At 54.4% G+C, this 24,763-nt stretch overlaps 1 protein-coding gene across 8 annotated transcripts in view; it reads right to left on the bottom strand.

The window, feature by feature from the left end:
- Window positions 1-24,763, bottom strand: part of LOC127034672 (uncharacterized) — an 80,504-nt gene that overhangs the window by 32,903 nt on the left and 22,838 nt on the right. For 7 of the 8 annotated variants that reach the window (XM_050923801.1, XM_050923802.1, XM_050923797.1 and 4 more), the window contains exons 3-4: window positions 11,257-11,447; window positions 6,816-7,013 (exon numbers count right to left, since the gene is read on the bottom strand). In XM_050923801.1, the coding sequence (XP_050779758.1) occupies window positions 6,816-7,013; window positions 11,257-11,447 (389 nt within the window). Of the gene's footprint in view, window positions 1-6,815; window positions 7,014-11,256; window positions 11,448-23,384; window positions 23,933-24,763 lie in introns of those variants that run through there. The other variant, XR_007769458.1, reaches the window with a different exon arrangement.

Genomic DNA, 24,763 nt, shown 5'->3' with positions numbered 1-24,763 from the left:
TGGAATATTAAAAGAAATTGCTTAAAAGGGGGGGATACCAAATCAATACTCAGGGCAAATTATGAAATACAATCCATGAAATGAGCAAACCTCAGACTAAAGGAAGCATCAAAGAAATTTCTTACACACTCTCGCTCTCTACTGGATATCAACAGAAGCAGCAGAGAAACTCAAAGCTGAAAGCTGAGAGCAATCTGGCAAATGGCCAACAGAAATCAGAGGGCTGCTCATTCCACTAAGCCCTGATATCAGGATAAAGAAAACTGAGGTCACCATGTGGGACCCCCAAGTTGACTGAACTCCCAAAGAAGCTGCAGGATCCCCAATGCGATGAACACCTGGACTAGCTGCGTGGAAAGGACTCTCCCTCATTCTAGGGTTAAGAGGATAAGAAGTGGTGAGATTTCATTTTCAAGACTGTATTTCCCCTTCTGTTCTGTAACATAAATAACTGCAGGTTGTCTTGATTAAGTCTACACTCTCTAGCAGACACTAGGGAACCAGAAGTTTTATTTTATCTGCGTTCCTTCATGTATAGGGCCAAACAAACTGGCCTAAGAGAGAACTGAACCATAACTTCAAGCAATTGCTTTTGATTGTCTACATTTGTTCCTTTTGGACCAATGCACTCCCATATCATGGACTGTATTCTTAAAAGCGTCTTAAAGACAAGTATATCGTTATTCTTTGGAGAAATACTAGAAGGGTGATAAATGTGTTAGGTACTAAAAAAATATGTTCATAAGTAACTGTAATAAGAAATCTTGGTGATTTGCATGTTCCTTGGTGTAACTGCTGAGCCTCAACCCTAGTTTTTGACAACTGCTGGCAAGATTGTATTGGTGCCTGTGCAGTACGTGCCTACGACATCAGCTGTGTCTACACTTGATTGGTAAACAGTTGATTGTATATTGTGGTTCTGGGTGAAATATTAGTTAAAAGTAACCAAATGTCCTGATTTGAGAAATACTGTTTAAGTTAAAAGCTGGCCTGAAAAGAACCTAGCATTAAATTAGCAAGCTAACATTCCTTAAAGTCAGTGAAAAGAGGCTATCCTATTAGATTTCATTTAAGATTAAGTATAACACATATGCAATTGGCAAATCTAGGTTGTTAAATTTCAGCTTTAAAATCTAACTGGTACCTCAGCAAATTTGCAAAATTGACCCCCTTTCAGACCGACACTGTTTCACAATCTCTTCCAGTGGCTTCATACATATGGACCAGGCTGGGGAAAAGGTTGGATTCCCTCTGGGATGTTGCAGGCCAGGGCTCTGGAGTTGGAGGAGCAGGGGTCCATTAAGACTCGCCGGGTGCAGCTTGAGAATGATTGAAGCCACCGCAGCATTAACCCACAACTCCCTGCCATGTCTCTGAGGACGGACAGAAGGACTCCATTGTCAGCTGTATCAAACACTTGAGAGAAGCCCAGCAATGGCAATGTGGGTGTACTGCCCCGTCCATGGTCAAGAGATGTTACTATCCTGAAGTCTGAGTGGTTCAGGATATTGGCAGTGTCCAGATGCAGATGGCGATGACCCGTGGTTGCTTCTCAGTTAGCTTGCTCAGGAATGGAAGGGGAGCTGGGTACCAGGCTATCGTTGGAGAAGCTGGTTTCTCAAGTGTTGCTGACTTATGGGCCACTTTGAGGTGCATGGTAGATTTCCCTCCTCAAGGGACATGTTGACAATTTCCTTTGCAGGGATCCTAATACTCTTGGATCTTTCATTATCCAAGAAGGGCCAGAGTTGGGGGCTCAGTTTCCAGCAGTGTTTCTAGGACTTTCTTACTCTGCTATCTTGTACTAGTCCCAGCTGGACAATTGTCTATGTTGCAAAACTGTCACCTCTTTTGGCAGGATTGCCTATTGTTCAGGTGTGACCCAGGACTGGAATAGCCAGGGTACTGCAGGTGAGGATCAAGGTGCACTGGCAGAACTCTGAGGGGTAGTCTTGCATACCTATTATCTGTATTATACCTGGTTTTAGCCAGAGCCTTTAGTCCTCTCACTCTCTTGGGTACTAAAGCTCCCCAAATTCATCCACATTAACAGGCACTTGACTTTTGAGGCCACACTGTAACCAGTCTCCCATATACAAAGGCTCCTCGGGGCACCTCTGGGGCATTCAGTATCTGTGCTCTTGCACTCTGCACCAAGAGTCCCGCAGTCTAGAGCTGCAGAAGCCACCCCCTTCTGACGTAAGTGAAGCCAGTCTCAAATCCTCAGCTTCTGCGCACAGCCTTGGCAATGCATCGCCCTCACAGAAAGTAAAGTACTGGCAGCTCCTACTCTGTGGGACTGCAGCTGCTCATGGTGTAATTCAGGGGTCTCAAACTCAAATGACCACAAGGACCACATGAGCACTAGTACATAGGCCCGAGGGCCGCATTACTGACACCTCCCCCGCACCGTGCTTGGCCCCGCCCCCACTCCACCCCTTCCATGAAGCCCCGCCTCACCTCTTCCCACCCCTTCCCTGCCCCCATTCCAACCTCTTCCCCAAAATCCTCACCCCAGCTCTGTCCCCTCCCTGCCCCCAGGGGGTGCAAGAGGGGTGTGGCAGGGGCTCAGGGCAGGGAGTTGGGGTGTGGGGTGCAGGAGGGATGAGGGGTGTGGCAGGGGCTCAGGGCAGGGAGTTGGGGTGTGGGGTGCAGAAGGGATGAGGGGTGTGGCAGGGGCTCAGGGCAGGGAGTTGGGGTGTGGGGTGCAGGAGGGATGAGGGGTGCGGCAGGGGCTCAGGGCAGGGAGTTGGGGTGTGGGGTGCAGAAGGGATGAGGGGTGCGGCAGGGGGTCAGGGCAGGGAGTTGGGGTGTGGGGTGCAGGAGGGATGAGGGGTGAGGCAGGGAGTTGGGGTGCAGGAAGGGTGCAGCAGGGGTTCAGGGCAGGGGATCAGGGTGCAGGAGGGGTGCGGCAGGGGGCTCAGGGCAGTGGGTTGGGGTGTGGGGTGCAGGAGGGATGAGGGGTGTGGCAGGGGCTCAGGGCAGGGAGTTGGGGTGTGGGGTGCAGAAGGGATGAGGGGTGTGGCAGGGGCTCAGGGCAGGGAGTTGAGGTGTGGGGTGCAGAAGGGATGAGGGGTGTGGCAGGGGCTCAGGGCAGGGAGTTGGGGTGTGGGGTGCAGGAGGGATGAGGGGTGCGGCAGGGGCTCAGGGCAGGGAGTTGGGGTGTGGGGTGCAGGAGGGATGAGGGGTGAGGCAGGGAGTTGGGGTGCAGGAAGGGTGCAGCAGGGGTTCAGGGCAGGGGATCAGGGTGCAGGAGGGGTGCGGCAGGGGGCTCAGGGCAGTGGGTTGGGGTGTGGGGTGCAGGAGGGATGAGGGGTGTGGCAGGGGCTCAGGGCAGGGAGTTGGGGTGTGGGGTGCAGAAGGGATGAGGGGTGCAGCAGGGGTTCAGGGCAGGGGATCAGGGTGCAGGAGGGGTGCGGCAGGGGCTCAGGGCAGGGAGTTGGGGTGTGGGGTGCAGGAGGGATGAGGGGTGCGGCAGGGGGTCAGGGCAGGGAGTTGGGGTGTGGGGTGCAGGAGGGATGAGGGGTGAGGCAGGGGGTTGGGGTGCAGGAAGGGTGCAGCAGGGGTTCAGGGCAGGGGGTTGGGGTGCAGGAAGGGTGCAGCAGAGGTTCAGGGCAGGGGGTTGGGGTGCAGGAAGGGTGCAGCAGGGGTTCAGGGCAGGGGGTTGGGGTGCAGGAAGGGTGCAGCAGAGGTTCAGGGCAGGGGGTTGGGGTGCAGGAAGGGTGCAGCAGAGGTTCAGGGCAGGGGGTTGGGGTGCAGGAAGGGTGCAGCAGGGGTTCAGGGCAGGGGATCAGGGTGCAGGAGGGGTGCGGCAGGAGGGGTGCGGCAGGGGGCTCAGGGCAGTGGGTTGGGGTGTGGGGTGCAGGAGGGATGAGGGGTGTGGCAGGGGCTCAGGGCAGGGAGTTGGGGTGTGGGGTGCAGAAGGGATGAGGGGTGCAGCAGGGGTTCAGGGCAGGGGATCAGGGTGCAGGAGGGGTGCGGCAGGGGCTCAGGGCAGGGAGTTGGGGTGTGGGGTGCAGGAGGGATGAGGGGTGCGGCAGGGGGTCAGGGCAGGGAGTTGGGGTGTGGGGTGCAGGAGGGATGAGGGGTGAGGCAGGGGGTTGGGGTGCAGGAAGGGTGCAGCAGAGGTTCAGGGCAGGGGGTTGGGGTGCAGGAAGGGTGCAGCAGGGGTTCAGGGCAGGGGGTTGGGGTGCAGGAAGGGTGCAGCTGGGGTTCAGGGCAGGGGGTTGGGGTGCAGGAAGGGTGCAGCTGGGGTTCAGGGCAGGGGGTTGGGGTGCAGGAAGGGTGCAGCAGGGGTTCAGGGCAGGGGATCAGGGTGCAGGAGGGGTGCGGCAGGGGGCTCAGGGCAGTGGGTTGGGGTGTAGGAGGGGTGTGGCAGGGGTTTCAACTGCAGGAGTTCGGGGGGCGGGCTCGGGCTCTGGGTCTGGCTCCCTCCCTGCCCCTGCGCCACTTCAGAAAGTGGTTGGAACGTGGGGGAACAGGGGCACGGGGCGTGTGTGTTGCTGGTGCTTCACGAACCGCCCCCAGCATCTCCCATTGGTCGGGCACAGGGAACCGTGGCCAATGGGAGCTGCTGGAGGCAGTGCCTGAAGTAACAGCAACACACACCCCGTACCCCTCCTCCCGCAGGTTCCGTCCGCTTCCCGGAGCAGCGCTGGGGGAGGGCGGGCACGCAGGGAGGGAGCCTGCCCTGCCCCCCCGTGCACGTCGGGCCAGAGCTGCACTAGGTAAACGCTGGAGGAGGGCGGGGGGGCTGCAAGGACCTTGCGGGCCACATGTTTGAGACCCCTGGTATAATTCATGGCCACACTAACAGAGAAAGGACAGGCTGATATCACAATGCCCTGTCTGTCAAGGATAAATGGACACAAATCAGACATTAGGAATGGCAATATACAAAAACCTGTAGGGGAGCACTTCAACCTCCCTGGCCACACTATTGCAGACCTTAAGGTGGCCATCCTGCAGCAAAAAAACTTCAGGACCAGACTTCAAAGAGAAACTGCTGAGCTTCAGTTCATCTGCAAATTTGACACCATCAGCTCAGGATTGAACAAAGACTGTGAATGGCTTGCCAACTACAGAACCAGTTTCTCCTCTCTTGGTTTTCACACCTCAACTGCTAGAACAGGGTCTCATCCTCCCTGACCTCGTTATCTCTAGCTTGCTTGCTAGCATATACATACCTGCCCCTGGAAATTTCCACCACATGCATCTGAAGAAGTGGGTATTCACCCACGAAAGCTCATGCTCCAAAACGTCTGTTAGTCTATAAGGTGCCACAGGATTCTTTGCTGCTTTTACAGATCCAGACTAACACGGCTACCCTCTGATACTGTCTGTCAAGGGAACTCAGGACCTAAGCTCCCTGCAGCAGGGCAGAGAGGTTATAAACCAGGTGTAGGAGCCACATAGTGGCCAGCTGTCAGGCAGTACCAGAATTACAGATTACACTGGCTCCCCATTGAGCTTCAGATCCAGTTCCAGGGCCTGGTCCTCATCTGCCAAGGGACCACCTCTCCCCCGACACTACCTCAAGGAATTGCAATCAGCACAGTCAATGCAGACTAGGGCTCGCTGGAAATGGAGGCACAGCCATCCCTGTGAAGAGGATTTCCCTGCCACAGAGAATCAGGCTCAGTTCACAGCCCTTCTGCAACAGACTTGTGTGTGCACATTGCCTTTCCTCTGTAGAGGCAGCTGCATCCAGGCTGGGGAGCCCTGTCCCTGAATGGAGCAGCCCTACCGAAAGTGGAGCAGAGCCAGCTGTCCCGCCAGGACAACATTGAAGCAGAACTGCTTGTATTTGGTGCCTTGATCCCATGGTGACCAGAGCCAGAAGGTTTGGTGAGACACACATGTACTGGACACTGTTTGCCTCTGCCCCGGGATGTAGGAAGTTCTGTGTCCAGCAGGGGAGTGGGGAGGAGAAACAGCACGGAACACATCACACAAGGAGATCAGCATGAAAGCATCTACCAGCCCCCACCCCAGCCTTGTTTTCACCAGAACATGTAGCACAGGGGTGGGCAAACTTATTGGCTCAAGGGCCACATTGGGGTGCAAAACTATACAGAGGGCTGGGTAGGGAAGGCTGTGCCTCCACAGACAGCCTGGCTCCCACCCCCTATCCACTCCCTCCCTCTTCCTGCCCCCTGACTGCCCTCCTCAGAACCCCCAACCCATCTGATCCTTGTCCCCTGACCCTCCCGGACTCTCCACCCCTAACCGCGGTCCTAGGACCCCACCCCATATCCAACCCCCCCTGCTCCCTGTCTCCCGCCTCCTGGGACCCTCCGACCCCCCACCCCCTATTCAATCCCCCCTACTCCCTGTCTCCTGCCTCTTGGGACCCTCTGACCCCCTGGGACCCCACCCGCTATCCAATCCCCCCCCATCTCTCTGTCTCCTGAGTGCCCCCCTACTCGAACCTCTGTCCCATCCAACCACCCCCTGTCCCCTGACTGCTCGCCAGGACCTCCTGCCTCCTCCACCCCCTTACCAGGCCGCTCAGAGCAGCAGGACAGGCTTACTGGAAAGCCTGGGAGGTGGGCGGGCGCAAGGTGTAGCTGTGGGGGAGAGGAGCAGCGGGGGAGGGAGGGGTAGCCTTCCTGGCTGGGAGCTCAGGGGCCAGGCAGGACGGTCCCGTGAGCCGGATGTGGCCCGCGGGACGTAGCTTGCCCACCTCTGGTGTAGCAGGACTGAGTTCCCAGGCGTGATCAAGTCTCAGTGCCTTGTGCATAGTCTGCTCTTGCCCCATGCCTGGCCTGTGACCGTTCGGTCTGAGAGAGTCCCCACTGTGTAATAAAATGTACCTTGGCAGGGCTGTCCAAGAGGTTTTCTGTCCCTTTGTCGGTGGTGAAGACAGGCGATCCTGATGCCAGGACGGTCTGGGCCAGCACCGAGCCTATGGCCATCACATCGACGCTGGCTCCGGTGGAGACATGGAGGCCGCCATAGGCCTTAGGGTGGGCTTCGGCGCTGTGCTGGTAATACTGGCGGCTGTTGACATCCTGCATGGAGGCAGAGGCTGTGACAAACATTCATAGAGGTGATAGCTGCCTATGCCTCCTGCAGCCACATGTCGTGGGGGAGACGGGGAGAGCTAGGGTGGCTGTCACAGCTGCACAAGCTCAACAGTAGGAAAGTTAAAAATCACACAAGACCCGGTGAAGTCAGGCTTATTAGTTCATCTAGTCCAGTGGCTGTGAGGCTGTGATGACCACCCGGGGGTCTTGAACCTGAGAGCTGCAGTTTAACCATCTTTGATAGCTCCCACTGTTAACAGCTCGTAACGTTACAGTGTAGACAGGGCTTGTTTTCCAGGGAGGTTTGCTAGTGGGGGGGTTGGATTCTCACTGAGGCTGGTGGCCTGCACAGCAATCCTTGCATTCTACCTGTGATGCAGTAGGGACTGTTTGTGTGGGGAGTGGGAGAGCAGGGGAGGACTTTAGGGGATGGACGATGCCAGGGCCTGTAACCTAAGCTAGGTAAGGGAGGGGAAAGGTCAAACACCTTTGCCCGGGAAGGGGAACAAAGGAAGGGAGCGGCAGGAGGGAAGCAGTTGGAGTTTGGGCTTGGGGCTGTGTGGGTGGAATTCAGGGTATCCTAGCTAGGATCCAAGCACCCTGCAAGCCCAGAAGGACTCGGTGGAGGGGTCCTGACTGTGCCTGCAAGCTCTGCTGTAACCTGTGTTCCTGTTGTTCAATAAACCTTCTGTTTTACTGGCTGGCTAAGAGTCACTGTGGGTCCCAGGAAGAGGGGTGCAGGGCCAGACTCCCCCACACTCCGTGACAACTGGTGGCAGCGGCGGGAGATACTGCACCCCGTGGACAGCGCTTCCCGCAGTAAGTGACTGGGGAGCAGTAAAACGAAGGGGTGGTTAACCCCTGGGAGTGTGTGCCCAGTGAGAAGGACTTTGCAGTAACAGGGTCCCCCGGGGGATTGCAGCGAGCGGTCCCAGGGGCGGAGGAGTCTGCAGCTCGACCCTGGCAGAGAGGTGGTGACCTCACGAAGGGCTGGTGCACTAGGGGTCCCCCTGGAAACTGTGGGGAGCGGCGAGCACCCCAGCCTGTGAGTGGCCAGCAGGAAGATGTATGCCAAGCGGCGCAAGTGTGACCTGGTGGAGCTGTGTAAGCAGAGGGGGCTGCACCCAGGAAGGCTCAGCAAGGACCAGCTGATTGCCCAGCTGGAGCAGGGAGACCGCATGAATGAACGGAGCCCTGTCTCTGAGGGAAGCAGCCGAGCAGATGCAGCGCAGGCACCAGTGACTGTCCCTGCTGGGAGTGGTCAGCCGGCAGACGAGGGCTTCCCGAGACCCCCCCTTCCTAGGCGTAGAGGAAGGGCGGGGAGGAGCCCAGTGTATACCGAGGGCACCGTGACACCCCCGGCCAGCAGGGGAGCCTCACGGCGAAGCTCACCCCCCAGCAGGGGATCCTCCCGGCAACGCTCGGCATCCGTGGAGCGGATGCGGCTGGAATATGAAAGGGAGCTAAGACGGGAGGAGCTCGAGTTAAAGAGGCGAAAGCTGGAGGAGAAGGCGAAACAACGTGAACATGAGCGGAAGGAGAAGAAGAAACAACGTAAACATGAGCTGGACCTGGCCCGGCTGAGGAGAAGTGAGGCCCCGGCTGCAGTGAGTGAAAGGGGGCCCCTAGACCTAATGAGGGACAAATGGGAGGGGAAGGCCGCTCCCGAGGGAGAGTCAGTGGTGGAGTATGTCCTGACCTTCCGGGAAAAACTGGCCGAGCTCATGGGCCTGGCCAGGAAGAATCTGGCCCAAGCCCAGAGGAGGCAGAAGGTCTGGTATGACCGCACAGCACGAGCCCGTACCTTCGCCACCGGGAATCAGGTGATGGTTCTTATCCCCGTGAGGAGAAACAAACTCCAGGCCGCCTGGAAAGGGCCCTTCAAGGTTATCAAGCAACTGAATAAGGTAAACTATGTGGTGGAGCTGTCAAACCGGGCACATCACCGTCGGGTGTACCATGTGAACATGATGAAACCATACTATGACAGGGGGAATGTGGTGTTGGCCGTGTGTGGACATTGGGAGGGGCAGGGAGATGACCCCTTAGTGGATCTATTCCCTGGGACAAAAGCTGGTTCCCCCCTGGAGGCGATTCCCCTCTCTGAGCAACTGACCCCGGGCCAGCACGCTGAGATCAGAGGGGTGCTGCATCTGTACCAACAGCTGTTTTCCAACCAGCCTGGACGCACTAATTTAACTGTCCACCGGGTGGAGACCGGGTCACATCCCCCTATAAGATGCTCCCCTTTTCGGGTCACTGGTAAAACTGCCCAGGATCTTGAAAAAGAGGTCAGGGACATGCTGGCTTTGGGGGTGATCCAGCCGTCTTCCAGCCCTTGGGCCTCGCCAGTAGTGCTGGTTCCCAAGAAGGATGGGTCAATCCGGTTCTGTGTGGACTATCGAAAGCTCAATGCCATCACCGTATCTGATGCCTACCCTATGCCCAGGCCTGACGAGCTCCTAGACAAGCTAGGAGGTGCTCGGTACCTCACCACTATGAATCTTACTAAAGGCTACTGGCAAGTGCCGCTGGACGCAGATGCCAGGCTGAAATCGGCCTTTATCACCCCTCTGGGGCTCTATGAGTTTCTGACCCTGCCCTTCGGCCTCAAGGAAGCGCCAGCCACCTTCCAGCGCCTGGTGGATCAGCTACTGAGGGGGATGGAAAGTTTTGCCGTGGCGTATATTGACGACATCTGCGTCTTCAGCCAGACCTGGGAGGACCACATGTCCCAGGTTAAACAAGTCCTAGACCGACTCCGAAAGGCTGGGTTAACAGTAAAGGCTAAAAAGTGCAAGGTGGGGATGGCTGAAGTATCTTACCTGGGCCATCGGGTGGGGAGCGGCTGCCTGAAGCCGGAACCAGCCAAGGTGGAGGTGATCAGAGACTGGCCTGCTCCCCAAACCAAAAAGCAGGTACAGGCCTTTATTGGGATGGCGGGGTACTATCGAAGGTTCGTGCCCCACTTTAGTGCCATAGCCGGCCCCATCACTGAACTGTGCAAAAAGGGGAAGCCAGACAAGGTGATCTGAACTAAGCAGTGCCAGGAGGCTTTCCGGGCGCTGAAGGAGGCTCTGGTTAGTGGCCCAGTTCTGGCAAACCCAGATTTTGACAAACCCTTTATGGTGTTCACTAATGCCTCAGACACGGGACTGGGGGCAGTGTTAATGCAGAAGAATAAAAAGGGGGAGAGACACCCCATCGTGTACCTGAGTAAGAAGCTGCTACCCCGGGAACAAAGCTACGCAGCCATCAAAAAGGAATGCCTGGCCATGGTGTGGGCCCTTAAGAAACTAGAGCCATATCTCTTTGGGCGACACTTCACCGTGTACACCGACCACTCTCCCCTGACCTGGCTGCACCAGATGAAAGGAGCCAACGCCAAGCTCCTGAGGTGGAGCCTGCTCCTGCAGGACTATGACATGGACGTGGTCCATGTGAAAGGAAGTGCCAACCTGACAGCGGATGCGTTGTCCCGGAGAGGGGGCCCTGAACTTCCCCAGGTCACTGGGCAGAGTGACCCCGCTCAGTTCAGTCTCGAAGGGGGGAGAGATGTGATGCAGTAGGGACTGTCTGTGTGGGGAGTGGGAGAGCAGGGGAGGACTTTAGGGGATGGACGATGCCAGGGCCTGTAACCTAAGCTAGGTAAGGGAGGGGAAAGGTCAAACACCTTTGCCCGGGAAGGGGAACAAAGGAAGGGAGCGGCAGGAGGGAAGCAGTTGGAGTTTGGGCTTGGGGCTGTGTGGGTGGAATTCAGGGTATCCTAGCTAGGATCCAAGCACCCTGAAAGCCCAGAAGGACTCGGTGGAGGGGTCCTGACTGTGCCTGCAAGCTCTGCTGTAACCTGTGTTCCTGTTGTCCAATAAACCTTCTGTTTTACTGGCTGGCTAAGAGTCACTGTGGGTCCCAGGAAGAGGGGTGCAGGGCCGGACTCCCCCACACTCCGTGACACTACCCACACAGATCGCTCGGAGAATACGCAGTGCTTCTGGCGGGGGCTTTGTGTCAGCGCTGTGCGGGCACCAGCCCCTTTCCCTGAGGAGGAAACAGACACAGCAAGGGGAAGGGACTTACACAGACCAGCCGGGGAGTCAGTGGCAGAGCTGGGAATAGAGCCTAGTCTAGTGCCCTGAACCATCCTTCTGCAGACCCTCACCCCTCCGTGCCTGCCCAGAGGTCTCCCTGGATCTAGAGCCCTTGTGCTGTCTCACACCCCAGTGCTCACCTGTGTGATCTGGATCTGGAAGGTGGTGTGGGGGTTCCGGAAGTGGGTTTTGTAGTGCTTCACTGCCTCGTCCCGCCGGTTGAAGCCATTGCGGCAGCGGTAGCAGTGCCAGTGCGCCCCTTTGAACTTCTTCTCCCCTTTGATCGTGCCCACGATCTCACAGTGATTGCAGCAGCGCAGGATCTTCAGTCCTGGCAACGGGAAAGCCCCAGTGAGGAGCGAAGGGTTTTCAACTGGCTCTGCTACAAGCACGTCCCACCAGGCCAGTGCTCAGGGCCTGGAGATGGTGGAAAGGCTCCTCTTGACTTTAGGCCTTACATGCTGCATGTCAGGGAGGTTATCACTGCCCCCTGCCTCAGCAAGGCTGAAGTGGTCACTTCCCAGAGTGAGGACGGAGACATCCCACACTGGGAAAAGCATCTACACCTTTTCCATTGCAGCTAACACCAGCTCAACAGGGGGAGCCCTGCTCTCAATGGGGTGGTGGCAGCACGGGGAGCCCTGCTCTCAATGGGGTGGAGGCAGGGGAGCCCTGCTCCCAATGGGGTGGAGGCAGCATGGGCAGCCCTGCTCTCAATGGGGTGGTGGCAAGGCAGCCCTGCTCTCAATGGGGTGGAGGCAGTACGGGGAGCCCTGCTCTCAATGGGGTGATGGCACAGGGAGCCCTGCTCTCAATGGGGTGGTGGCAGGGAAGCCCTGCTCTCAATGGGGTAGTGGCAGCACGGGGAGCCCTGCTCTCAATGGGGTGGCAGCACAAGGAGCCCTGCTCTCAAGGGGTGGAGGCAGGGGAGCCCTGCTCTCAATGGGGTGGAGGCAGCACAGGGAGCCCTGCTCTCAATGGGGTGGTGGTAACCCCCCTGTATTTTAACACTGTCACATAATCTTTCTTGCAGCAGGTCTAATCAATGTGGTGTTTTGGAGGCCTGTCTACACTAGGGTGACCAGACGTCCCGATATTAGGTGCTTTCTCTTATATACACAACTATAATCTCCCCACCTACCCCCCGCCCCCCTTCCTGTGCCCCTAAACAAAAGTATTTGGGGGTTTCTGCACTTGCTAGCTGGTCACCTAATCTACACTAGGACTCCTAATGGTGCTTACACCACGGGTGCTGCTCAGCTGCATGAGCAATGGTGGGAAACGTTGAGACCATGTGCTTAGCACAGCCAGGGCCAGGCTGAACGGAGGCCTTCCAAGGGATCCCTGCCATGGCAAAGCCAAAACAAGGCTCTGCCACTATCATGTGCCAGGTGGGCCCCTCTTTATAGCAAAACCACCCCCAACACTTCCTCGGATCTATTAGTCACAAGAACGCAAACGCCTGAGAATCTAGAGAATGAGCAAATGTCCAGGCTCTGACATGCTTGACATTTGCAGGGCTAAGCCTGACCAGTACTATCCCTCTTGCCGGCATTGGTATTTGATGATGTTTAGTTTCTGCTCTGTGGAGAACAGAGCCTTCTACCTGCGATTGTTTAGAATTACTCTGTGCCCTGTCTACACAATGTTTTCATCTGACAACTTCAATCCCTGATGGTGGCTGGGGTGAGGGCGATTTCTGGGTGAGCAGGCCCAGGCCCCTCAAAGCCTGGGAAAGGAAGCTGCGCATGTGAACCCCCTGGTAGACAGACTGAGAGCACTCCAGGAAGGGACTCCAAACATTACAGACATTCCAGCAACATTAAAAATAACACCAGTATTTTCTATTAAAAGCTCTCTCTATCCCTGCCCCTTCTTGCCCCAATGCAGCCATGAGCTGTCAGCGACCGGCTTGCTCACATGCAAGGTGGGCTAAGTAATTGTCATATTGATCTGAATGAGCTCACTGGCTGACAGCAGGTGACAGCACTGGCTGAAAGCTGCTGACAGCTGCTGGCAGAGCCACCAGTGCTGCAGTGGTTCTGGGACTGCAGCAAGGCACTAGTTACCTCTAACCAGGCAGGAGTTTCTTTGGGGGTGACACGGAGAAGCAGCAAACTCCTTGGCCTTTGGAGCAGAAGCCCAAGTGTGACCAGACCCCATAAGGTAAGGAAACCTGAGGTGGCTTTAAACCAAACCAGCAGCCAATAGGATTCCTGGGAACCTGGGACACCAGCCCCTCGTATGAGGACTGCTTTTCAGAGCCATCAAAGCCAGTCAAGCTGCCAGATGTATGGCCTGAATTTCGCTGTAGGAGAGAGTGCGCACTCCCAATGCAACACTGGCCCCATGCCAGGTCCAGGCTGCCTCCACAGAAAGAGTGAAGCTTTGACAAGGAGCCAGCTCAATGTTTCACAGGCTCTTCCACCCCCACCCCATTTCCATGGCCTTCCCTCTTCAGCTCCCAGCTAGGAGTTTAGCTTCTACTCAAGGTAATTTCCAGCTGGGGCAGCTCTCCACTCAGTCTCTTTGCACCAGGCAAGGCTTCCCGGGGCCATGGGCAGAGGGAGCAGGGAGGAAGATCTCCTGCCAGTTGATCCGTGAAACAGCAGCCCTCTCTCTGGATCCCAGCACTGCCCCCCAAGACCTAGCTGGGGCAGGATGGAGGTTACCGGGATGAGGAGCAGCCATGCAATCCAGGATATCAGAGCCAGATTTTCAGAAGGTCTCCGCTCCCATTTGCCCTCAGTGGGAGGGGGGAGGGAATTTGCCACTATTCCACATGGGGGAGGTTATTCTCCATTGTTCTATGGGAATGGGGCAAGGTTTTGCCACTGTTCATCATGGGCCAGGAGAAGGGACTCTGGGGGGTTCAGCTGAAAATCTGGCCCTTCCTTTAGGTGCTAAAATGGGAACAGAGTTCTCTGGGTAATCTGGCCATTGGCTGTGGTCTCCACAGGGTTCCTAGTCCCTGCCAGCTGGGGCTGAGGTCTTCACTTCCTCACTGGTTTTAGAATTGCATCACTCCCTTGACTTTAATGGAGCTATTTCTGATTCACACACCCCCTGAACAGTGCATTCCAGCCCTGAATTCTGAGCAAGATGCACTGGGCCAGGCACACAGCTGCTGCTGTAGTGGATCAGAGTAAGAGAACTCCTCTCTGGCCCTTGCAGGGGTCAGCTTGTGTCCTGTAAGCTTAGAACATAGGCTGGACCAGAAATGGGAGACCTCTTTGGGAGGGGAAAACAACAGACCCCAGAGGATCCTCGATACCATCTGATGAGGGTGTAATGAAGGACCCTCCTACAGCCAATGTCCAACAACAGCTGAGACAATTATCTGCTGTGGCAGTTTCTGAGAAGCTAGTGGGAATCATGCCATTTAAAGGCAGCTTCTACAGCTCCCATTGTCCTCCAGCTTCTATTCAGAGGTCACCACGGTGATCTGAACATAGAAACAGATGTGTGTGATCTAGCGGCTAGAGCAGAGGACTGGGAGCCATAGGGTGACCAGACAGCAAATGTGAAAAATCAGGATGGGGGTGGGGTAATAGGCACCCACATTAAAAAAAGGCCCAAATAGCAGTACATCTGGTCACCCAAGGGAGCCAGGACTCCTGGGTTGTATTCCTAGCTCTGCCACTGGTGGGCAGCATTATCGTGGCCAACGTAATTCACCTCCCTGCACCTGTTTCCTGTCAGTGATCTATACCGCTCACTCCTGCCTACATCTCTGCTCCATTCCTCCTGGATCCTACTTCATTCCACACAAGCCTCCCTCTCAACCTGTCCCTTTATATCCGTCTCCTGCTCTCATCTTCTTCCATGCTGCCTCCCAGCCACACTTTCTTTCATGCAGGTCCCTTGACAGGTGCTTTTAACAACAGTCCAACTATAAAATGAGCAAGGAGCAAACTGTCCCGGGCTGCGGCTGCACCTGTTATCAGTCTATTGCACCATCTGGGCCAGTACAGCTCCTTTGTCTTCCTCTACGTACTCTACAATGCCCAGCATGGTCTGACCAGCACTCAGTACATAACAATCAGTGGAGTGCTGGGAGTGTTAGAGTTCACATAGTGCTCTGAGGTCCTTGGATGGAAGATGCTGTAACAGGCTGGCGGGGTTTGCCTGAAGCACCCAGCCCTGTTAACACATACACAGCAAGATCAGAAGCTGCTAAGTGGGTTCTCCTGACTCATGAGCCTTACCGGGACAGAAGAGAGGTGGGAGGGAAGATTAAGGCCTGGTCTACACTACGCGTTTAAACCGCATTTAGCAGCGTTAAACCGATTTAACCCTGCACCCGTCCACACAACGAAGCCCTTTATATTGATATAAAGGGCTCTTTAAACCAATTTCTGTACTCCTCCCCGACGAGGGAAGGAGCGCTGAAATCGGAATTGCCATGTTGGATTAGGGTTAGTGTGGCCGCAAATCAACGGTATTGGCCTCCGGACGGTATCCCACAGTGCACCATTGTGACTGCTCTGGAAAGCAATCTGAACTTGGATGCACTGGCCAGGTAGACAGGAAAAGCCCCGCAAACTTTTGAATTGCATTTCCTGTTTGCCTAGCGTGGAGCTCTGATCCGCACGGGTGGCGATGCAGTCCCAAATCCAAAAAGAGCTCCAGCATGGACCATGCGGGAGATACTGGATCTGATCGCTGTATGGGGAGACAAATCTGTTCTGTCAGAGCTCCATTACAGAAGATGAAATGCCGAAGCATTTGAAAAAATCTCCAGGCTATGATACAGAGTCCACAGCACAGTGCTGTGTGACAAGCGTAACGGAAAGCCAAAGCATCAAATGGACACTCACGGAGGGAGGGAGGGAGGGGGTACTGAGGACTCCAGCTATCCCACAGTCCCCGCAGTCTCCAAAATGTATTTGCATTCTTGGCTGAGCTCCCAATGCCTGAAGGGTCAAAAACATTTTCCTGGGTGTTTCAGGGTATATGTCATCAATTTACACCCTTCCCCCCCACCCCGAAAGAAAAGGGAAAAAAACGTTTCTCGCCTTTTTTCAATGTCACCCTATGTCTACTGCATGCTGCTGGTAGACAGGGTGCTGCAGCGCTGAACAGCAGCATCCCTTTCCCAGTGGCAGACGGTACAATATGACTGCTACCCATCGTCATCATCAGCCCATGAGTGCTCCTGGCTGGCCTCGGTGAGGTCGGCCAGGGGCGCCTGGGTAAAAATGGGAATGACTCCCAGTCATTTCCGGCAGATGGTACAGAGCGGCTGGTAACCGTCTTCATCATAGCAACTGGGGGCTGAGCTCCATCAGTCCCCTGCCCTTTCATGTCTAAAGAAAAGATTCTGTACTGCCTGGACTATCATAGCAGCGGGAGGCTGCGCTCCTCTCCCTCCGCACTTCAATGTCCTACCTGGACTATCATAGCAGCTGGAGGCTGCCTCCCCGTCATTTTATCTCACTAAAAAGTCAGTATTTCTTATTCCTGCATTCTTTATTACTTCATCACACAAATGGGGGGACACTGCCACGGTAGCCCAGGAGGGTTGGGGGAGGAGGGAAGCAATGGGTGGGGTTGTTGCAGGGACACCCCCTAGAATGGCATGCAGCTCATCATTTCTGCGGGATCTTTGGGGCTCTGACACGGAGTGGCTGTGCTCTCTGGTTCTCTAGTACACTTGCCCCATATTCTAGGCAGGACTGACTCTATTTTTAGACAAAACATGAAGGGAATGACCCGGGGAGTCATTCCCATTTTTGTCCATGCGCCCCGGCCGACCTCAGCGAGGCCAGCCAGGAGCACCCATGACAGCAGCAGACAGTACAGAACGACTGATAACGGTCATCTCATCGCTAATTTACAATGGCAGATGGTGCAATAGGGATGGTAAATGTCTCTGCTACCTTGCAAAGGCAATTGAATGCTGCTGTATAGCACTGCAGTACCACGTCTGTCAGTGGCATCCAGTAGACAAATGGTGACAGTGACAAGGCAAAACGGGCTCCATGGTTGCCATGCTATGGCGTCTGCCAGGGCAATCCAGGGAAAAAGGGCGCGAAATGATTGTCTGCCGTTCCTTTCACGGAGGAAGGATTGGGTGAAGACATTTACCCAGAATCACCCGCGACACTGTTTTTGCATTGGGATCTCAACTCAGAATTCCAATGGGCGGGGGAGACTGCAGGAACTATGGGATAGCTACCCACAGTGCAACACTCCAGAAATCGACGCTAGCCTTGGTACATGGACGCACACAACCGAATTAATGTGCTTAGTGTGGCCGCGTACACTCGACTTTATACAATCTGTTTTACAAAACCTGGTTTATGTAAAATCGGAATAATCTCGTAGTGTAGATATACCCTTAGTGTGAGCTGAGCAGCCCTGAGGGACGAACCCCAGGAGCAGCCAATCCTGCAAGGAAGGTTTGAGCTCATCATTATGATAATAGTTTGGTGATTTCTTTGTTTATAAAGCCAAGCCCAGGAAGGGGCAAGTTCGGACTCTGCAGAGAATGTGGGCTGTGTTGGCACAGCAGACTGAGAGGCTTCACAGTACTGTCCTCCTCCATATGGTTAAAATGGTCCTCAGTCAGCAGTTACTTTGGACCATGTGTTCTGTACATTGATGCTTTATGGCAATGAAGTGGTTGCAGAGGACCTTGGCCGAAAGAACTGTTTATCCAGGACTCCTGGTGTCACACTCACTCCAATAAAGATTTAATTAAATCATCTCCCTCTCTCTCTTTTTGTCTGTAGCCACTATAGACATGTAAATACAAAAGAAAAAACCCACTTTGTACTTACAACTTGGAAACAGAAGATTAGAAAGCAGGAAATAGAAAAATCCTTCTCTAGCTGAGAGAGATTCAGGCAGACAGAAGAACCAAGAACAAAGGACACACACACAACAAACCCTCCACCCAGATTTGAAAAAGTCTTGTTTCCTGATTGGTCCTCTGGTTAGGTGGTTCAGATTACTTCTTTCCAGGTGAAAGAGACGTTAACCCTTAGCTATCTGTTTATGACACACACTCACTCCAATAAAGATTTAATTAAATCATCTCCCTCTCTCTCTTTTTGTCTGTGTGTCGAGACAGAAGGACAAATATGCTAAAAATAAACAGCGATCTGCTTTCCCAAGGCTCCCAGATCAGCAGCTGATCAATCACAAGAGCATCACCTATGAAGGACACTTTCCGAGGGGTTGGTTTCTCTGTAATGGATGCCTGCGAAGCCATGTCAGGCCCAGTGTGTATCTCATTAACAGCCCAGGCTCTCCGCCTGTTACACAGCTAAACCCAGAGTACAATGGCCAGCGTGCTACCCTTCGAGGGAAATTGCAGCATTCACAGCGCCACAGGGCTGTGACATAGATCCTTTCAAAGGACTCCAACACTGCCATCCAGCTACTCACTCTGCTGCAGGAACCCCTCTGAGTCTCTGCTCTTGGGCACAAGCTAGGACAGCCTTCAGGCTGCTTTAGTCTGTGCTGGGGGCCAGCGAGATAGGGAAGAAGCAAAGGTAGCAGGAAGCCCTCAGCTCTATGGCAGGGATGAATTGGGCTTCTGGAGACCTAAGCTCTTGGCTTTCCAGGGAGAATGGCACAAAAAAGTCCCAATTAAATAGCAAAATGTATACTCTCTAAAGCATCCTCAGCTGGCTGTTCTGTAACATAGCAATTAGCAGTTACTGCATACAGGGCAGTGCAGGATTGGTATAGAGATGAGGGTGCTATTGGTACTCACTCGGGATGGCCTGGGTTACTTACTCTTGGATTCACTCCCCAGGAGTGGATCAGCCATCTCAAATTCATGCTGATGATACCTTCCTACTCCACTTTACCATCATCTATTCCCTATGTGACGGTCCTCGTGTGTTAAAAAATATGTACTTAGAATCCCAGCATTGAAATGCAGCAGCTGTTTAAGCAGGTGATGCTCTAGATCAGGGGTTCTCAAACGTCATTGCACCGCAACCCCCTTCTGACAACAAAAAATACTTCACGACTCCAGGAGGGGGGCCGAATCCTGAGCCCACCCAAGCCCCACTACCCTGAGTGGGGCAGCCAAAGTCCGAGCCCCACCACTCGGGGCAGGGGAGCCAAAGCTGCAGCTCAAGGGCTTGAGCCCCAAGCAGGGGGCCGGCAACCTGAGTCCTGCTGCCCAGGCCTGAAGCCCTCGGGCTTTGGTTTTGGCCCTGGGTAGTGGAGCTTGGTCTTCAGCTCCGGGCCCCAGCAATTCTAAGCCAGCCCTGGTGACCCCATTCAAAGGGAGTCTCGACCCCCAGTTTGAGAACCGCTGGTCTAGAAGGGTGAAATTCACCCCTGTGCCAAGGTTTTGCACTTACGACTCACGTATGTGGGCTCACGTAGGACTTCGGTGGTGCATGGAGGCTGTATGGCCCCTCTGCACAGAGGTGAATTTCTCCTGAGGTGAAACGATGACAGTGTTTCTAAAGCAGCTTTCAGGGTGCAGTACAGCCAAACAGGCACATTCAATAAACCCCAAAAGCATTAATACATCACCTTGTGATCGATAAGCAACTGAAGTGGATACTAGAGAAAGGAAAGACTCTACAAAAGGGCCAGCAGTAGGAATAATAAAAGCCACAGGAACTGCCAGATTGGATCAGACCCAAAGTCCATTTAGTCCAATATCCAACTTCCAATAATGGGCAGCACCAGATGCTTCAAATCATTTTTGGTAACACAATGTTCTGCAGGTATATCCACCTGAACCTGCAGTGTGGATTCTGGGTGGGCAGAATGTAATGACCCACATGGAAAGTTGGCCAGGTTAACCTATATTAGGTGGCACGACCCCACAGATTTCTTCTATGCTGTGTCCTTCCTGATGTGGGCAGTATGCCTGGATGAGTGCAGGGGGAGGGGATTGCCTTGCTTGCTTAAACCTGCTGCTTTTTAAATATCAGATCTATTTATATAAGCTAATCAAAGGGTCACATGACTGGCTAGATACTAGTTTGTAATGGGATTTGGGAGTGCCCACAGAGCCATGTTGACAAAATCTTTCCTTACAAAATAGTGGGTCCCGTCTATTTTTTTCCCCAATCAAAAATACAATAATTCTGAAAACTAAACTTCGATCCAGTGGAAGCTATCCCATAGTGCATGGAACTGAGTGGAATGTTGTGTTGGGCTTGCAATGGTGCGGGTGCTTATGGGAACATACTGTTAGCCTCCCATGATGCACTTACCTCCCTCCCTCCCTGAAATCAATGGCAAACAAACCAAGCCTTGTTCGTAAGCCTGGATTACCTGCGCAGATGCTATAGCACAGGAGTGGGCAAACTTTTTGGCCCGAGGGCCACTACTGGGGATAGAAATTGTACGGCGGACCATGAATGCTCACAAAATTGGGGTTGGAGTGCAGGAGGAGGTGAGGGCTGTGGTTGGGGATGTGGGCTCTAGGGTGGGGCCAGAAATGAGGAGTTTAGGGTGTGGGAGGGGGCTTTGGGCTGGGGCAGGGGAGTGGGCTGAAGCTGGAGGTGTGGGCTCTGGAGTGGGGCTGGGAATGAGGAGTTTGGGGTGTAGCAGGCAGGGCCATCCTTACCAATACGCAAAGTACGCAGCTGCGTAGGGCACCAGGAAATTTGGGGCACCAAATTTCCTGGTGCCCTACGCAGCTGCCTGCTGCTCCAGCCCAGGGACGCCTGGGGGGGCAAGTGGGGCAATTTGCCCTGGGCCCCATAGGGGCCCCCATGAGAGTTTTCGGTGAGTCTTCAGCGGCAGGTCCTTCAGTGCCACCGAACACACCTGGATTGAGTGAAGGACCCGCTGCCGAAGACCCAGAGCTTCTTCCGCTCCGGGTCTTCGGTGGCAATATAGTGGTGGGGGCTCCTTCTGCTCCGGGTCTTCAGCGGCAGTTCAGCAGTTGGTCCTTCACTTGTGCCGGGACCTGCCGCCGAAGTGCCCCGAAGACCCGGAGCAGAAGGACCCCCGTCGCCGAAGACCCCAGGCCCCCTGAATCCTCTGGGTGGCCCTGCTCCAGCCCCTGCTCTGGCTCTTCCCTATGGCCCCTGCCCCAACCTCGCCCCCACTCCACCCTTTCCCCAAAGCCCTGCCCCACTCCATTCTGCCCTGCCTCTTCCTGCCCCTGCTCCGCTCCCACTCCACCCTTTCCTCTGAGGACTGCAGCAGGGGTTGGGTGCCCTGCACTCACCAGGCGGCAGGAAGTGGAGTGACCCGGCCCCAACCTGCTCCGCTTCGCCGGCTCGTGCTGGGGGGCGGTTTCCCCCTGGCCCCCAAACCCACTTCTGTTGCCCCGCGGAGGCCTGGGGCCAGCCCCGCCACCCTCTTGTTCAGGCCTGGGGCCACACACACACAAATGTGGGGGGGCTGCATAGGGCACCAAAATGGCAAGGGATGGCCCCAGTAGGAGGGTAGGACTGAGGGGTTCAGAGGGCAGGAGGGGGATCAGGGTTGAGGCAAGGGGTTGGGGTGTGGGGAGAGGCTCAGGGGTGCAGACTCCAAGCGGTGCTTACCTCAAGTGGCTCCCAGAAGCAGCGACATGCCCCTTCTCCGCCTCCTACGCTAAGGCTCAGCCAGGCGGCTCTACACGCTGCCCCGTCCACAGACACTGCCCCTGCAGCTCCCATTGGCTGTGGTTCCTGACCAATGGGAGCTGCAGGGGAGGCATTTGAGGCAGGGGCAGCATGCAGAGCGGATGCTCCTGGCTGCCCCGACACATAGGAACCAGAGAGGGGGGCCATGCCGCTGCTTCTGGGAGACATGTGGCATGACCCCCGACCCTGCTCCCTGGCTGAAATGCCAGAGCGGGGCCATGTGGCTGCTTCCAGGAGACACGTGGAGAAGCCTTCAACCCTGCTCCCCAGCTGGAGCGCCAGAGCACGGCAAGCCTCAGACCCCGCTCCCCCGTGGGAGCTCAAGGGCCTGATTAAAATGGCTGGCAGGCTGTAGCTTGTAGTTTACCCACCCCTGCTATAGCACAATAAACATGGCCCCCACTCAGCTGTACATTGTTGTCATGAGCATTACGAACACCTCGTGCCTTATGCTGCAGTATTTACACAGCCAATACAGGAGCCGCCGCACGGAACAACGTGATGACACGCAAGCAGCCCTGCTGGAAGACATAGAACTGAGCAATTCGCAGTTGCTGGCGACAGTCACGCATCACCTTGACACGGTGGAGCACTGCTTCTGGGCCCAGGAAACAAGCAATGACTGGCGGGACAGCATAGTTATGCAGCGATGGGATGACGAACACTGTCTGCAGAACTTCTGAATGCGCAAGGCCACTTTCCAGGAACTGTGCAAAGAGCTTTCCCCAGCCCTGAAGCACAGTGATACTAAAATGAGAGCGAGTGGCGATAGCTCTGTGGAAGCTTATAACGCCAGACTGGTACTGGTTAGTGAGGCATCAATATGGAGTGGGTAAATCTACAATAGAATCTGTTGAGATCCAAGTTTGCAGGGCCATCAACCAACTTCTGCTAAGAAGGGTATTGACTCTGGGCAACATGCAGGACATAGTGGGTGGTTTTTCCATGATGGACGATAGACAGAACACATATCCCTATCTTGGCAATGACCACCTTGCCAAAGAGTACAGAAACTGAAAGAGGAACTTCTCAATGGTGTTGCAAGCACTGGTGGATCACAGGGGCCATTTCACCGACATCAATGTGGGATGGTCGGGACAGATGCATGACGTGTGCATCTTCAGAAACACAGATCTGTTCAGAAAGCTGCAAGCAGGGACTTTCTTTCCCAACTGCCAAATAATCATTGTTGATGTTGAAATGCCAATCGTGATCCTGGGAGACCCAGCCTACCCCTTGCTCCCATGGCTCATGAAGCCGTACTCAGGCAGCCTGGACAGCGGTAAGGACTGGTTCAATTACAGACTGAGCAAGTGCAGAATGGTGGTGGAATGTGCTTTTGGACATTTAAAAGGTTGCTGGCATTGTTTGCTTACTAGGTCAGACCTCAGTGAAAGCAATATCCCCATTGTTATTGCTGCTTGCTGTGTGCTCCATAATATCTGTGAAACAAAGGGAGAAAAGTTTCCGCCGCAGTGAGGGGCTGACGCAGATCGCCTGGTAGCCAATTTTGAGCAACCAGACACCAGGGCAATAAGAAGAGCCCACTGAGGAGCTCTGTGTCTCCGTGAGGCTTTGAAAAACAGTCTCAACGCTTGCCTGTGTTGTTCCTTACCAAACTGTCCCCTCCAGTGCATTTTCTCCCCTGTAAACTCCACCTCCACCAACCACCCTGTGTTGAATGAATAAAGAGCCTTTTCTCCTCAATCCATTAATTTTTATTATGCTCAGACACATAGACACGGCAAAGAAAAGTAAGACAACCTGGGGTAAAAGGGCTGATAACACTGGGGAGGGGGGAGAAACAAGGACAGCTTGCTTACAGATGCACTGCAATAACAACCAAAGGTATGGGAATGGGCGCCTTCTGGTCCTTCTACTCTCCCCTGGTATTGTGTGCAAAGGATACCAAGTACCCCCCGCCTCACAGGACATTTGGGGGAGGAGGATGTGGAACTGGGTGATGATGGCAGCCGGTTCAGCATAGGCTGCAGCAGGACTCTAGCATCCAGCTGCTTTTCTTGAACCTCAGCCAGACACCTCAACATGTCTGATTTCTCCTTCATAATCCGCACCATCTCTTCCTGCATGGCACGCTCTCCTGTCCTCCCTGTGCCGGGCCAGGTTCTCAGACAGTGCAATCCTCCATGCTCTGAGCTCCATCTTGTCACTCTCGGAGGCACACATTAACTCACTGAACATGTCCTCCCAAGTCGTCTTTTTCCACTTTCTAATCTGGGAAAGTTTTCAGCTGCAAGGAATGCAAAGCACAAGGGGAGCATTGACAGTGAAAACATTGTTTCTGGTGCATGGTTAATTTTTTTTTAATTAAAAAGCACACCCTTCAATACACCACTGCAAGCCACAAAGTTGCAATATCCAGCAGTTGTGATTAGAGTTGGTATGCTGCTCCAGCCATGGTGAGTAAGGCCACAAGGCATGCGCAAGAGGTCTTGTGCTGCTGCTTTTGTGAAGACATCCTTGGGATCCCAGGTTGGAACTTGAGAATAGCCCTCTGTCCTCTAGCAACCTGAATGGTGCAGGAGGACAAGCACCAGTGTAAATCCCCCCGAACAGTTTGTTTTTTGCAAAAGCAGCACCGGGTTGGTGGGGAAGGAAGACAAACAGGAAGTCGCCGCCCCCCCCCCTTTTTTTCAATGCTGTTTGCAATACACGGTGATCCCTTCCAACCACAACAGCATGTTTCGGAAAGCATGGCTGTGTGACCCAGATTTCACCAAATAGGGGGCAGACTAATTGTTGAATTGTTTGCAGGTTAAGGGCTAGCATTGAAAACTTCCATTTCCCCTTGGTGACCCCGTGCGATATTACTCTCCTGACGGTAACAGAGGCGGCAAGGGTACAGATGCTGCAGGCATCTGGGTACAGACCTGGTCCTTATGCTTCAATGCTGTGTGCTCACAATGATGCCAGCAGAGTTAATACTGGAGTGGTGCAGGAAAGTGTCCTACTGTGGATTGCAGAAAACCTGCATTAAAGCATCCTAAAGATCTCCCTGGAGGACTCCCAGGCCATCCCTGTGCATATAAACAGTCTTTTTTGGCGAGCACCCTCTGCATAG

This window comes from Gopherus flavomarginatus, chromosome 15 (assembly GCF_025201925.1).
Source record: "Gopherus flavomarginatus isolate rGopFla2 chromosome 15, rGopFla2.mat.asm, whole genome shotgun sequence".
In the NCBI taxonomy this organism is placed as follows: domain Eukaryota; kingdom Metazoa; phylum Chordata; order Testudines; family Testudinidae; genus Gopherus; species Gopherus flavomarginatus.
This window is presented reverse-complemented; position numbering and strand designations above follow the sequence as displayed.